Source organism: Fundulus heteroclitus, chromosome 21, assembly GCF_011125445.2.
Source record: "Fundulus heteroclitus isolate FHET01 chromosome 21, MU-UCD_Fhet_4.1, whole genome shotgun sequence".
In the NCBI taxonomy this organism is placed as follows: Eukaryota; Metazoa; Chordata; class Actinopteri; order Cyprinodontiformes; family Fundulidae; genus Fundulus; species Fundulus heteroclitus.
The window spans coordinates 13551206-13567168 of record NC_046381.1 but is presented as its reverse complement, the minus strand read 5'-3'; the positions used below and the strand labels follow the sequence as shown (position 1 = coordinate 13567168).

Genomic DNA, 15963 nt, shown 5'->3' with positions numbered 1-15963 from the left:
TGGTTAGCTATTCTATAGCTATTCTCTCTCTCTCTCTCTCTCTCTCTCTCTCTCTCTCCAAACTACCTAGAATGTTTTGGCACCAAAGGGTATAGTTTACCTTAGGTATTTGATGGAACTCACACATTTATGTTCTGCAGGCTTGAATACTATCTCTGTTTGGAATTGAATTCCAATAAAGTTTGAGAGAGAACATGCTCCTTGAGTGACTTTGTCTTTGACTAATGGGTTAATGATTATGTTGTGTCTTGGGCCACATGTAGAACTAATCAGTGTTTAAATTAAGCTTTCAATTCATATAGTGGCATTTTTTTTAAAGGTTACTTTATACTTTAAGTAGTTTTTGGAGAACAGACTTTTTCACTTTTACTTGAGTAAAGAGGTCAAGTTGATACTTCAACTTTTACCAGAGTGTTTTTAAACTGCAGTATCTATACTTCTACTTAAGTAACAAATGTGTGTACTTTTGACACCACTGGTGGCAATAATGTAAGAGCTGCCCGGCTAGGTCAGTGTGATCTTGGTTGTCTGATACAGGGTTTAAGAGTCTCCACTTACAAAACCTCACTGGGATAAAAGAAAACTCCCATCAAGACATATTAAAAGGCACATGAAACGTCTGTGCTCAGGTCAGTTAAATGTAGCCTGCTTATATATTAAATATAAAAGAATATTGTTCTAATTGTATGACTCTACACAGAACCGGCTAGAAGTTTCAGCTGACTAAGTTACCAGAAAACCCGATTAATTTGACAAAATTTTGTAGGGGAAGCTTGAGTTATTTGGTTTCTAATTCCTGCAAGAGTTTTATTTTGCTTTTCTTTCACATCACCCATTCCCAGATTCAAAACGAGTAACTGCTAATGTGTCAACAAAAGTATGAGCCCATGCTCGACTATTCATAAGACGCATGAAGGAGTCGAGTATAATAAAGCAGTGTGGGCTTTATTATAACTCGTGTTCATAGTTACTTATTTTAGAGCCCAAATAGGTGACTTCACATTCAGAAATGAACCCAAAAAAACACAACCACGACTCAAGGAATTTCCCAGCGACTTAAAGGGCTTCCTTATGGTTCCTCTGGAGAAGCTGAGAAGGCCCAGACAACTCATGTTGCAGAATCTGTTGACAAAGAAACTATACTCCCTAAAAGATTCTGGCATTAATGGGAGGAAGGCAAAAAGTCATTGTTAGAAAATAGGAAGACGGCTATGCAGTTTCTTGCAAGACATGAAAAACATGTAGAATCCCTCAGTATGAGGGATTGCTGCAAAGCCATGGACAATGCAGACGACTCTCGCTGTGGCTCTACGCTTCTCCAGGAGTGAATGCTGCTTGTTGGGACTTTGATGCAATCAACTGGTTTCCTTATATAGGAACATTTTTGACTCAATCTGCATAATATGATTGAACTTGACTTTGTAAAGTGCCTTGAGATGACATGTTTCATGAATTGGCGCTATATAAATAAAACTGAATTGAATTGAAATGTAGAAGATATTCCCTTTGGTCAGATGAATCCAAAAACATAACTGGCTGCCGGCCTTTTTGCAGACCATCTTGTGAGGAGGTGTTATCGGAATTCTAAACATTGACCGACTTCCTGGAGTTATTGAATAAAGAAACGGTGGAGTGATGAAGTTCCAGCACTTTTATTGAGAAGCAGAGCAAAGATCACATAGATAAAAAGTAATCGCACCCCTCGGTCTCCCCTCTGTCCCTCAGCTCCCCTAATACCCGACAGTGGCCTTGGCATCAGACGAGACAGAGACAGTAATATCCCGGACGTTCATTATCTGCAAAGAACCCCAGAGCATTTGGCCTTGGTGATCAGCAGAGCCGAGGAGTTAAAGTGCAGCGCTTTGTGTGCGTTCTCGTGTCTCAAGTCCGAGTTGGCGTCAGGCCATGGTGACTTCAGAATAATAATCCCATAACAGGAGGAAAATTAACACAACACATCCCCCTGCAGGCATTATTCCAAGAGTGATGAATGGGGATGGCAGCATCATGCTGAGGAGAAGTTTTTGACAGTAGGAACAGGGAAACTGGTCCAAGCTTGTGGGAAGATGGATGAAAAAAAAACAAAAAACTAAATTATCATTTCTTCTCAGTGCCTTTATTGCAACATTGGTCCTCCAGTTGTCCATTCTCTGGGATTCTATTTAAAAAAAGGGAAGAAGCGCATGTCACACAGTTATTTTTTTAAAAGTAGAAATTACACTGCTTATTAAAACAATTGCTAAAATAATCAACTTACTTGATCACAGTGACCTCCTGAAATTCAACATTGAGTGTTTCAGGCAGCAGCAAGCACAAACCCCCAGCAGCCATTGGGATGATGCCGTAAACCACCATGGGGACGCTGTAATGGTACATCTCCAAGATCCTGACCAGTGGTGAGAGTATGCCGGCCACACGAGCACACATGCAATTGAAGCCTACACCGCTATGCCTTTGTAGAAGGGGTAAACAAGTTATAAGTAAATGAAAACAGGAAGCATGAGAATGGGCATAATTTTTTTTAATATTTATCCCTAAATTTTCTTTGTGTTATCCCGATCATTGGGTGCAATTGCACATAGAACCGCTTGGGGGCGCTGGGCACCCTGGTGGCATAAACAGGAGGTGGTGCTAAAAGAAACTCAACTTGTGTGTCTCGTCTGTTCTATACTCCAGCCACACACGTTGAGAGAAGAGATCGTCACGTTACCTGCTGTGACCTATCCAAGGCTGCAGGGCAACACCTTTATAAATAAAAAATAAAAAAGTTGGACTAAATCAAAACATTTTGCCATATATACTTTTATATATAATAAAACGTCTCTGTATATAATATATTTATAAATCTATCTGACAAATCCACTTTTAATCAATGTATTATTAAGATGGTGATATTTACCAAAAGTATATAATTTTGATTTAGTTTGTCAAATTATTAACATAAAACCAAATCCACAACAAATTGTTGCTGTTTTCTTTCCACATATAATTAATATGTATAAACAAGCGCAGTTTGCTCATGTGACTGCGAGTGGATTCCAGGGGTCCGTTCTTCGTACGCTGCTTAAAACATCCGAGATCAAAAGAGACATCCAAGATGACTTAATCTGGTTAATCAGGTTCTTTGAACACACCTGTTGTTTACGATTAGTATGACTGGTTTAAGTTATCTGAGATAACTGCGCGTTCATGCGTCGCTTTAAAAGGAGAAATGTGTCGATAGTAGAAACAATGATCAGCAGCGCTGCTATTGGCTGTTCAGCATGGACAGAACGCCCACAGTTTTTCTCTCAAGCAGAACACGAGCTTTTAATGGAAGGTTGTGCCGAATTTGAGTCATTAATTAAAACGACAGGGAACACCTCAAAGTCTGCTAAAGCCAGGAGAGAGGGCTGGCAAAAACGCAGCAGACAAATTAATGCGTAAATACTGTCCATGGTAGATGTTTCTATCACTTTCTACAGTATGTATTTTTGCATTTTAATAATTTCATATTTACTTTGTTCTTTTATGTCATAGCCTCCACGGGACCCACTACAACATGGGGACAAGTAAAAGTGAAGTACAAGAATATTCTACAAAATGGTAGCCTTTAATTATTATACTGTATTTTAAAAACCACTCAAATGTGAACATCAGAGGGTCGGGTGTAGGGGCTTCTTTGTAGCTTACTACAACTAAGCCTCTAACTAAATTGTTAACTTTCAGTTTGATTCCGTAAGAGCTGAAAGGTTTAGTCTAAAACATATGCCAATGTCCACACACAGCTTTACTGAATAAACCCGTAACTTCTCTTCAAAAGGTAGCTTGGACCACTGTTCTAATCCAACTAGCTTTCTGCCCCAGGGCAGCTATGGCTACAATGCAGCTTATCACTGTCAGTGGGTGAACGTGTGAGTGAATGGGTGAATGACTGAATGTAGTGCAAAGCGCTTTGGGGTCCTCAGAACTTGATAAAGTGCTATACAAGTACACGCCATTTACTATTTGCCTCTCTAGATCTTACCAATTCAAGACATTTTTAGACCCACACCTTGCCTTTACTTTCAACCTCAGGCCAGTAAAGTCAGAGGAAAAGGCAAGGCAAGGCAAATTTATTTATATAGCACAATCCAGTACAGAGACAATGCAAAGTGTTTTACATGATTAAAATATAGGAATAAAATAACATTTGAAAACAGTAAAACAGTTTAACTTGAACATTCAAAGGCAATTTTAAACAAATGTGTTTTTAATCTCGATTTAAAGGAACTCAGGCTTTCAGCACTTTTACAGTTTTCTGGAAGTTTGTTCCAGATAAGTGGAGCATAGGAATTAAATGCTGCTTCTCCATGTTTGGTTCGTGTTCTAGGTATGCAGAGAAGTATGCAGAGAAAAGAAATGCTTACTTCAGTTCAAGATGCCATTAGAAAGGTGCTAGAGGTTGTTCTATATTGTCAAGAAGGCAGAAGGCAGAAGAAAGAAAATTACCTTAAATCTGTAGGGTATAATTCAGCTGTATATACATGGACTGTACTGCAGGCAGCTGTAGCAGCAAACTTTCCCAACATCGCTATGACAGTCACGACCACTGGAAGATCTGATTGGTACACAGTGTAAAATATAGAGGTGTAAAATGGGTTTATACTTTAAAACAAAAACAAAACCATACAAGCTGGATCAGGGCTTTGAAACTACCTTTGGGGACAGCAATGGCCACCAAACAAGAGACCCCACCAAAGAAGAGGAAGCCTGCTTGACACAATCTCCTTCCAAAGCGCTGAATGAGAGTCAGGCCGGCCAGGTTGGCAGGAATTTCAATGAAGCCAAAGATGAGCTGGGTGAGGTAGATGTTTAGGCCAAAATTTCCGATGTTTAGGCTCAGACCATAAAATAGAAAAGTTGCACCAAACCTGGAATCGGATGCAAATTTCAATTTAAAGGTTTATATGGTAGCTACTACAGACAAATGAACAATATTTAAACACTACACACACCAATTAAGGGCCAGGATTAGAGTGCGTGTTCTTAAGTAGGATATTCGGAAAATATCCGTCATGTTTTTTCTGCTGGGAGAAGTCTCCACGTTGATCTGAAATATAAATTATGAATAAACAAATAAATAAAACAGGCAAGAGCTGGAATAAAGTGTTCACAGCATTGCAAACATTCACTGAATTAGATTTGTTGTCAATGAGGACCTTATCTAGCAGATCTCCTGGTACACTCCTTTTGTTAATTTTTGCAGCCCTCTGGAGCTCTTTATGAGCCTTCTTCCTCATTCCCTGAGACATGAGCCACCGGGCTGACTCTGGGAGAAAACTGTAAAAAATGTGTTTAAAGCTCCATGCAAGGAAATTTGGGTTTACATTTTTAGGGTTGAACTCCATTTAAAGGACAGTTGCTGACCAGAACATGGTCAACAGGACGATGACAAAAGGGCTGAAGAGCACCAGTTGCAGGATCCTCCAGTTTGTGGTCAAATAAGCAATCCCAGACAAAATCATCTGCCCGACTGAAAAGAAGCTCATGATGGACATCGTGCAGAGGGCAGTTTTTGAAGGATCCGTCCATTCCACCACTGAAAAATAGTTTAGAAGGGAATAAAACTGTCAGTGTTTTAAGGCTCCATTGGTCTTATAGAACAAACTCCTAGTCAGTGGCGGTTCTAGACCAAATTTACCAGGGGGGCCAAGGTGGGGCCAGTGTTTTTTTCACAGGGGCACAGAACAAAAAATTAAACAATAAAATGGCGATATTTAACTGTGTAATAATATTAAGTGAGCCACTTGTGGTTTTGGAACTGCAGGTTTCAGACCCCTGATCTAGCAGTTGAAAATTTTGCCCCCAACTCAATACGGCTAAAGCTAAACGTGAAACATCTTAATTTTTAAACCCTTCTTAGAGTAAAACTGTATTGGTAAAAAAATAAAATTGGTCAAAGTAACCAATCAGTTATGGTTTCTTTGCCATTGCAAATAATCATGAGAAGTGTATTTAATCTTATGTCTTTAGTACAGGGGCCATAACAGGGGCCAGAACCATTTCTACAGTGGCATGGGCCCCTGTTGGCCCCTGTCTAGAACCGTCCCTGCTCCTAGTCTTGTTAGAAAATATATTTGATTAATCTTATTAAAACTGTTAAACATTTTTTTTTTTTGTCACATGAACCAGTTCATCCATCAAGAATACCATGAAAAAAAGTGTTCTGATATTATTTAACCCTTGAGCCTCTTTAGCCCCGTGTTGAGACAGGTGTTTAAACTCTGCCTCTAAACAATGCAAAACACTGCAATTAAAAAAAAAAAAAGTTTTTCGCTCTCAATAAGTGGTTTAATGTTTTGTAAAACAATACCCCAATCTTTTTTTTTTTTTTTTAGCTCAAATACTTATGGGTTTACAGCTTTTTTGACATGCCTGATATGAGGTTTAAATCTCTGAATATGGCGGATATTTAGGAAAAATACAACCAACTACATAAAACGCACATCTACTGGCTCAAACTGTCCATGTCCAGTTTCAGGTGAAACTAGAGAACCCTCCTTTTAACTTTTTTAAAGTTCACCTTTGTGACCCCCATATCCGGTGACGTCATTTACTTGCATAATCGAGCTTAGCTTTATGCAAATCTTTGTGCATTATTGATATAATGCTGTGCACAATGGAATATTTAGATGATACAATGGTTAAATGTGTTGACCAAAGGCTATTTCATATGCATAAGGAGTCCAACAATGGAAATTACCACTTGTTTGACCATTTTCTATTTTAAGGGGTCAAAAACACATTCGGCTAAGTTTTGGCACATTTGGCTAAACTGTGCCAAAACCACAGCTCTGCCTGTCACACTGCCCACTAAAGCCTTTGTGGAACAATATGCTGCAACTACTTCATTTCAAATTTGGATTTATGATGTGATTTTACAAAATCTGATGCTTTTTTTTTTCTTGGTGTTTTGTAGTGTTTTATGTCTTACTGTTACACGGGTAATAGAAGTTTATGTTTATATTTTATACCTATGGAGCTGTATTTGATTTATATCAGGTATGTAATTTTAGGTGGATATTGCTCCTAAATGCTTGGGGCTTAAAACAGAACAATATTAATAGAAAATAATTTGAAATCAAACGGTGAACCTACCCATCACAAATGTGTTCATGATAACGACACCAGTTCCACTTAAAAACTTGAGAATCATGTAAACGTAGATGTTTGGTGAGAACGCTGTGCTGACTGCGCACAATAACAGGATGCCAGCTGACAGAAGGATCCCAAATCTTCTGCCAAACCTATAGAGAGGAAGACTGGATTTTAACACTTTATTTACTATTTTAATGCAATTCAAAACTCTTGTTTACCATTACAAATGTGCAGCAACATTGTAATAGAAGTTGACAATTAAATTGGATTGGATTGCTGAGTTGCAGGTTTGGTAAGGCAAGGCATATTTCAGTAACGACACAATTGTTAGTGCGGTACATGAACAGAGCAGAGCAAAGAAAACAATATATATATATATATATATAAAAGCTTATTGCAGTTGAATAGTAGCAGCAGGTCAAGACGTAAGACAAGTTGTACTACAAATCTTAACACTAGGAAAGTATAGTTATTTTCTCTAAAAACAATTTAGCTTTGCTGCTATAATCTGAGGTTCTCTTGGAGGTTCAGAGAACTTTCTCCAACAGTTGAGATAATGGCTGCAGATAACAGTATAGAAATCCCAATGTTTTTAAAACCTGTCCTTTTAAAAGGAATATGCACTGATAACAGGTTGAAATTCAGCACTTTGAGATACTTATAGACAGCAGATTAGCTATGTTTGGATCAGTGCACTTTAAACTCATCGGAGGTTGCACTCGTAACATGACTGATACCAATCTGCCGATGTTAAAGGAACAGTCATACCTGTCAGAAATCGCACCAAACGCCAGTGATCCGACAAGAACACCTGCCATGTAAATGGACTGCGATGCCTCAATGAAACCACTTTTGTCACAAACCAGATTAAACTGTAATAGAAGAAAACAGAGAAGGGTCACACATATTATGAATAAAGTTTATACTTTGCTTATTTATAACAAATATAGATAAACGTATGCAGGAGAAATACAGCCATACTGTTAAAGTCAGAAATGTGGATCTAACTATTCTGTTTTATGGCTCTCATGGCCAAACATTTCAATCATTGTTTCATTATGGATTCAGTAATTTAGGTCTCCTCCATGTGTGTGTTTGCAAACTATAATCTATCTTTTCTTTCTGCTGTGAAATAATAGTAGCTGTAAAGACTGAATTGTTTCAGTTTAGACTGATGTGTCAAAATGTTTTCCCTGTGAGTCAAAACTGGCAAGTTTAAGGACATCAGGGACCACTTGCTTTGCAACAAATTAAACAAGCAAAATCTCACGTGCCCTCTGTTATAAATGACTTTCTCCTAACGCTTTTCACACCTTTGTCTGTTAGATCTGGCCTTTGGCAATCCTGTCTGACGTTAAGGCGAAAAGCTTATAGTGCTTTTTGTCAGGAAGACAAAAAAAAAAAGTTTTGGGCCTTCTTAAACAGTGTATCTGAATATTTGGCTTTAAATGTAAATTGAGGATATATTACTTTATTTACCTCGGTTAAGATGTTGGAAACACCCGGTTGGACCTCATAGTCCCAGCCACTGATGCATCCTGTTGTGCTGTTAAGGCCATACGCTTCAATCGTTTCCCAATCCAGATCCACAGGGGTGAACATTTTACACTTTTCAAACCGTCCATCCTTATCCACCGGGATGGTGAGATTTCTTTGCTGCTCCTTTGTCAGGTTTGGGGCTCTCTCCAAGATCCAGTCAGTGTTACAGCGATGTGGAAAGCTCATTCCCGTGAAAACCTGGCTGCTCACATCGAACGCAGGGAAAATGCTGGGTATGCATAACGCAACGAGTAAGGTTTTCTGAAACAAACCAAACTCCCCGACCTCCTTCAGGACCTCTCCGAAGGTGCTCATCTTAGAAAGCGGCTCGTCTAGCAGCAAGTCATCAAGGAACTAAAGAGACACTCAAGCTACAACAAAATCTGCATGATTAATAGTTAACCAAGCACAAATCCGATAAGCCAAAAAGGTAATGTCAAATCGTCTGCTCTCATAAACGAAGCCTCATCGTAACAATAAAATATTACACAGCCAAGCTTACATGCAATTGAAAAAGTAAATAAGTGTTATTGTTTCACCGTGTCCCGTCTACGGTGAAACACCCTCGGTGGGCCCAGTTCTTTTTACCCAGTGAGGCGACCCCCACTTACTTATTACCTTGAATGTCGGACGCATAAAACAGACAAGTATGCTTTTAGTTATATTTTTATCTACGTAAAGACAGAGAAACAGTTACCGTCACACCAGCGCTGATGGGCTCCTGATCGGCAGGAAGCCCCGATTTCTCATCACACAAACATTATATAGGGATCTCGGTACACACCCATACAAGGACTGTACACATCCAAACTGTGACATCAGCAGAGAAACTGTGTCACCTCCGGGGTGGTATCTGATAGACATGTGCCAATCTTTTTGGGTCGGTGCCATGCAGTTCTGGGATAAACAGCTCGTTCCACTGGACCTCGTTGATATCCTAACATAAGGGAAGATTAAAAATACCTTTGGAGCCATGGTAACACCCAAGCCAACTGGTACCAAGAAATCCAGTGTTAATGGAAATGTAAGAATCTACGATATCCAAATGTATTGTCTGAGATGAAGAAAAATACCAAAAAGCTTTAGTCTTCTTTTAGTATATCTGTAGGAATAAGATGCGGAAAAGCTGAGTTTTTCCTGGTCAGAAGTATAAGCAGACTGAAACTAGAAGAATGTTTCAGGATGAAGGGAACGCCCAGAATTTGCCTTTGGTCAATGTAACTTTACAGGTTCAACCAGCTGAGAGCTTCTTGCTGTCAAAGGTGAGCATTGAAACATCACAGGACACAGTTGATCAAAGCAAATAGGAGAATCAATACATCAATAACCAAGAATAGAAACACAGTTGATACAGTCTAACCCAGAGAAGCAGAGTTCACTGAAAGGTAAACTGAGGTTATTTGTTAAAGTTTTGTGCTTTGACCTAAAACCAAGTTTTTTGCATTCTTTAATGATTTCTTTGTTTTGTGTTGTGCTCTGGTGCAGTGAAACCCATGAACCCGTATTTGTTAGCCTCATGGAAGAGAAAAGTCCATTTTTTTCTGTTTCTTGGCATGGTGAGCACATTGTTTCACATTTGCATAGTTGTCAGTACGCCTTTGAGACATCTCCCATCTGAGATCAGATCCAGTCTTTTCAGTGCGCTCTCTTTCTCCCACTTATGTTTTTCCCAGGTGTTTCTCTTCATTTCACTGCATCCTCAGGGTGTCTTATCCCTTGTGCCCTTTACAGTCTGTATTTATACACCCCCCCCCCATGTCTCACTGTGCACAAGACATAAGGGTCACTTAACAGAAAAAAATGAAGCCCAGCTCACTGTAATGTTTTGTGAATGTATCTACTGAATAAGCTCAATAACACCCAGAGAGGTCATCTTTTATTTAGTAACTCCTTGAACAACTTCGGTTCAACTGCAACGTGACGTACGTCACCCAGACACACGCACATCAGCGTGTGTCTGGACATTACATCCCCTGTCTTTTAAACAATTGAACACTTTTTGTAAGATATTAGCAAGATAAGATAAACGCAGATAAATACCCAATGAGATCAGTCTTAACACCAGTATTGTCAACCAAGCTTGAACCATGACAAAGGAAAATGTGGGCATGAGCGTCTATAAATCAGATTATCCTAATGCACTTAACCTGGAATATGCACAAACCGAACAGTAACACCGCACACTAATATGCACGTTATGAACAGTATGAAAGGCCATCTGCCACATGCTGGGGGCTTTGGGAAGACAGACCATAGACGTAAAAGAGCCCAGAAGCACACATTGATTCAGGAATACTTTCTATGCTAGAGAGAGTAACGGCAGATGATCTGTCTTGACTGGATGGTGTCAAGATGGTTGGTGTGTAGCTAACAGAACTCCAGACCAGATGTACCTACTATGAAGAAAAAAAGAGAGAGGACAAAAAGTTAAAAGTTGAAATAACAAATAGTCTTTAAAAGTAGACAGGGTGTCTGCCCCACGGACCAAAAGTGGGAGTTGGTTCCACAGGTGAGGAGCCTGATAAAAAAGGATCTGCCTCCCATTCTACTTTTAGAGACTCTAGGAACCACCAATAGACCTGTGCATTGTATTCACAAAGAACCCTAAGACTAAAAGTAGCTCTTAGAGAGAAAGAGCAACCTTAAACAGAGGAGGCCTTAGGTTCCAACTCTCAAAAACTTACAACACAGCTATAGGATTAATTCCGGCCAATCATCACCTCAATTCTCACCCTCATATGGGTGATCAAAACATTGTTCCTTTAAGCCAGACCAATAACAACCCTAATGACTCCTCGTTACAGAGGAGTGGTACAGTTTCGGTTCAATCTGCTGGCTTCATGGCTTTAACGACCGCCCATTACTAAGGGGGTGGACCTGTTTCGGTTGTATTTGCATGTTGTCTAAGCCATTACAGGGCCTTTGTTGGGCAATAGTATAAAGCTTGGTACTCCACATTACTCCAGACTTTTTGAATTGAGAAAGCTTCCGGGAGAGGAAGCGAAACGTCTTCAACTACGGAAAACTAGTCCAGTTGCTTTGTTTTTTTTACTTTTTTGGAATGACCATGACCTGGATGACTGAGAATCTTCACCAGCAGTAGCTCTTAGAGACCCTGGACGCTCCTAGGACGCTGTGATTGATTTCTTTCCTTTGATTACTAGGAACACATTTGTGTTTTTTTTCTCTTGTACTATCAACCCATCACAGCTTTTGAAAGACAGAGGCACACTTAGCAATGGGGTCAACCACACCTCCACACTAAGACAAAAATTATGTCGTCTCCTTACTAAGAACGGCTCTCAGCAGCTATCTGAATCAGTCTGAAGCTAAGACTCCTAGTTAGGATTTTTTAGGACAAGCACTCTGAGAGGACTTTGACAAGCTTTGCGAATACGGGCGCAGAAGCTTTGCAAAAGTCAGTTAAGGGCAGAGCAAAAAGAGAAAATCCAAAGGACATAGTCATAACAAGGCAGACAGCCAAGGGGAAAAAAAACTGGCCATCTACTTGCTGAAGCATAATGATCTCACGCTGTCTGAGAAGAGCTTCTAAAGAGCTAGAAACTGTTGAAGGAGATGAGTTTGATCGTGGCGTGACTACGAGGCAGTCACACAGCTGCAGTGAAAAATCCTTAATGAATGCATGGAAAGGAGCGATGACAGGATGCAGACAGGCCAGAAACATGACAGTGTCCACAATTTCGCCACAAAGTCAGGCTGCCAGAATGGGTGGGATTCCCCCAGGGCTGGCCCTTGTCTCCATAACTTATTTTTTGTTGGCCATGGACAAGATCTCAAGTCATGCTTGTGGAAAGGAGGGTGTCTGGTTTAGGAAAGCCAAGGTTGTTTCTTTGCTTTTGAAAATGATTTGGTTCAATGTTGAAGCCATGACCTTGAGCGTGCACAGAAGTGGTTTAAAGTTGAGAGTGAAGCGGTCTGATCCTGTCACTAAGTTAGCTGTCTGTTATTCTAGAAGTTAATATAGTTCATGTTCTGTTTATTTCCATTTTACTACCTGCCCGTCCCTATAGTTTATTTATTCTTTGATATCTGCTCATCCATGTGCACCTGTTAGATCCCATTTCCCTCTCGTTTTTCCTCAGCCTATATACCTTCACTGCTTCCACCTGTACCACCATTATCATCTGATTAGGTCCATTTTGTCCATCATGCCCTCATTCTCCCTCTCCTCCCAGTTTTTAAGCAGTTGTTAGTTCATGCTCTGGCCATTTGTTCCTTGTTGTCTGCTCGCCTTACTCTGCTCTGACACATTCATTTCAATATCCATTAGATGTTCATATCAGTTTCTAACTGTGCCTGAAAGGGAAGAGTAGTGGAAAGAGCTGTGCTGAACCAAACCGTAGGTTTCTTTGATAATCCTGAAAAAGGTATTCTATTATAACCATCTATCCAGGTAGTGCAAAAAATAAATTAAAAAAAGAATGAAAGAAGGAAAATTGTAAGATGTATTATATATATATTTTTTATAAGCAAACACACATTCTTCAATATTAAATAGAGCTGTAAGTACTTCTGATAATTCCTAAACAGAGCAAAAGTAAAGAAAATGACTGTAGATAGGTGAGTTTATGTGAGCTGATTTTTCCAATCAGCAGTAGAGGCAGATTTACAGAGTGTTGCTTTGACAATCACAACAGCAGGATGTACAAAATGTAAAATATAGAGATATAAAATGGTTTTATAACTTTTAATAACAAAACGCTGATAAGACCCCCCCCACACACACACACTGTACATTCAAGCACAGGGATTTTATGGCATCCAAAGGGCCCAAACCTTTCCTGGATATAATCACTGCTGGTGGCCTTATCATCTGGACCCTGTACAAATCACTTTGTTTCTGGACCATCTGTAGCACAAACAGGCTTGTCATCCTTGATAAGCGAAGGAGTCCCATTTTGTGTAGGAGGTAAAGGGGGCTTAACGATTTATTATTATTTTTTTAAAAACAGATTAACAGAATAAAAAATGTCGGCTGAAAAGCTTTACGGACCGTCGACCTGTCCAGGGTTTCCACCACCTCTCCTCCAGTCCCTGCTTGAGATATGCACAAGTGGGAAGAAAAGTCTTTCTCCAGATTTATCAAGACAAAATCCGTCTTCTTTGAAAAGATTCCTGTAAAATTCACTGATAAAACAGCACGTGGCCCTTTAAGCAATTCATTCGTTGAGCAATCTTTATGGTCTTAGCACCATGGGGAGCAGAGCTTTCTCTCGGTCTGCGCCCACACTCTGTAATTCACTCCCCCCAGACATCTGCAACACCGAGTCTTTATCCTCGTTCAAATCAAAACTCAAAACCCACATGTTCAAGATTGCCTTTTCATTATGATGTTCTGTTACTTTCCTGTGTGCAGTTTGTGTTGTTTCTTTTGATTACGACAATGTTGCTGTTACCACTTATTGTTTTTATCTGTACAGTGTCCTTGAGTGTTTTGAACGCCGCTTAAAATAAAATGTATAATTGTTATTATTATTATTGTAAAATCTTAATCAGACTTTAGTAAAGACACTAAAGTCTACAATCTGAATTTTCCATGTTTTTGGCTCGGCTGTCTGCACTCTCCTTATGTCTCCCCTGGCTCTGCAGTAACTAAGAAGATTACACGCACCTCCAATCCCTGTTTCTGCTGCGCAATTAGCCAGACCGCCTACAACTGTTTTTTTTTAAGGGAGATTTTTGAAAACCCAGAGCCAGTAGATGTCCAGAAGGTTTTTTCCCTCCGTCAGACCTCATGTTTTGGCCTCCATCACACTCCACTGATTTCCCTGCCTTGCTTTTTTCCCTTGACGGAGATTCTACGCCGAGCTCCTGTTTTCTGGACAACAACCTTGGACCTTGCTCTGCCCATGGATTTTGTCTGCCTGCCTCTGTCAGGTTATTGACCCAATCCGTCCCAAGGAACAGTTTCTAGCCTCTGTCCGTCGCCTGATGCTGTTAAAGTGAAGCAAGCTCTCCACCTCCAGGCTCCGCAGCATTCTACAGCAGAGATGTTTCTTCCTGCACAAAGTCTAAGGTTCTTCTTTATAAACAAATCTCTGAAACCGGTTCAAATAACGAGTTCTCTGCCTGCCGGAGCATTACACAACTCTGTAATCAGAATAAATGGTAATTACCCAAGCACAATTAGGATAACACAAAAAAGTCACAAAGTCTCCTTTATTACCAAGTATGATATATCACATCATGGAACTAGTTAAATAAATATGAAGAAACAGCTCCACTACAAGTACAATAAAAAATAACAAAGCATCAACACAGTATTAACTCAAGTACAACAATTAGGTTTGTAATCGCAAAGAAATAAAAATTCAAACGTTTTCCATCAAACACAGAGGAGAAAGGAAATCTTAAATCAGGAACATCCTGTCTTCTGATTTGGTCTCACACAATAGCCTAAGATCAAGAAAAAGCAGAATGAGTCAGTCTCATGTGTAATTATTGCAGAAATTAGCAAGAAAGGTTATAGAAAATAACTTTATTCTGAAAATCAGACTGAAATGAGGACACATTTTTTTTTTTTGGGTTGAATAGGACACAGAGTTGCTCAAAGAAGAGGAAAATCAACACAGCTCTAGAGTTGTGAGCATCGCAGTAAAAACCCACAGAATAGTAAAATGTGAAAAAAACAAAAAAAAACAAACAAACAATACAGTAATACTAGATAAAACAAAGCAGTAGAAGCTTCAGCAGACTTTGTTAGCCATTACCCTCCCTCCAACCACACAGTGCAGTCAATAATTAGCCCCACTCAGGATTTCCACTGCGCCATCTGCTGACAGGAAGAGTTACTCTGCAGCTCCTCCAGAGTTACCGCAGGCTTCTTGGCTTTTTCACTTTTATGCTCTTCTGTTCTCACCATGTCTTGGTGGGCCTAAAGTTGCACCATGCTCTTTCCATTTTCTGAACGACTGATTGGAAAGAGATTTAAAACCTTGAGATGTTTTATAAAATAATGCTTTGTTTAACTTCTCCCTGAATTTTCTGCTGTCATTTTTGGTCTTCATGATGCTGTTTGTTGCCTAAGGATCTTTAACAGGTCTTTACAGAACTGCTGTATCTATACTGAGATTCAATTACAGATGAACTTTATCTGTTAAGTGGATTTCAAGGAAATAGTTTGCACCCTATTTTATTTAAAGGTGTAAGAATACATATTTAGGTCGCAGTTTTCCAATTTTCATTCCTAAAAACTTTATTTTACCTTTTTTTTCCTTTAATTTCTTTGTACAATTAAGTACTAATCTTTGTTGATCTATCACAGGGATGTCAAACTCTATGATA

At 39.5% G+C, this 15963-nt stretch overlaps 1 protein-coding gene across 1 annotated transcript; it reads right to left on the bottom strand.

Annotated features, from left to right (window-relative positions):
* Nucleotides 1-1720: 1720 nt before the first annotated feature.
* Nucleotides 1721-9364, bottom strand: LOC105938415 (solute carrier family 22 member 13). The gene is made up of 10 exons (XM_036125728.1): nucleotides 8599-9364; nucleotides 7888-7991; nucleotides 7120-7268; nucleotides 5389-5560; nucleotides 5181-5301; nucleotides 4977-5071; nucleotides 4678-4892; nucleotides 4471-4579; nucleotides 2258-2452; nucleotides 1721-2158 (listed from the first exon to the last, which is right to left on the bottom strand). Exons 1-10 carry the CDS (start codon nucleotides 8971-8973, stop codon nucleotides 2098-2100), a joined length of 1596 nt encoding a protein of 531 aa, XP_035981621.1. The 5' UTR covers nucleotides 8974-9364; the 3' UTR covers nucleotides 1721-2097.
* Between the last annotated feature and the right edge of the window lie 6599 nt (nucleotides 9365-15963).

What these genes read in the sequence shown, in the direction of transcription:
- LOC105938415 (XM_036125728.1), bottom strand. Translation starts at nt 8,973, where the DNA reads ATGAGCACCTTCGGAGAGGTCCTGAAGGAGGTCGGGGAGTTTGGTTTG. An exon ending in CAGGAGATCTGCTAGATAAG is followed by an intron (nt 5,072 to 5,180) that starts GTCCTCATTGAC and finishes TTTATATTTCAG; the next exon opens with ATCAACGTGGAGACTTCTCC. An exon ending in CTAATCCTGGCCCTTAATTG is followed by an intron (nt 4,893 to 4,976) that starts GTGTGTGTAGTG and finishes ATCCGATTCCAG; the next exon opens with GTTTGGTGCAACTTTTCTAT.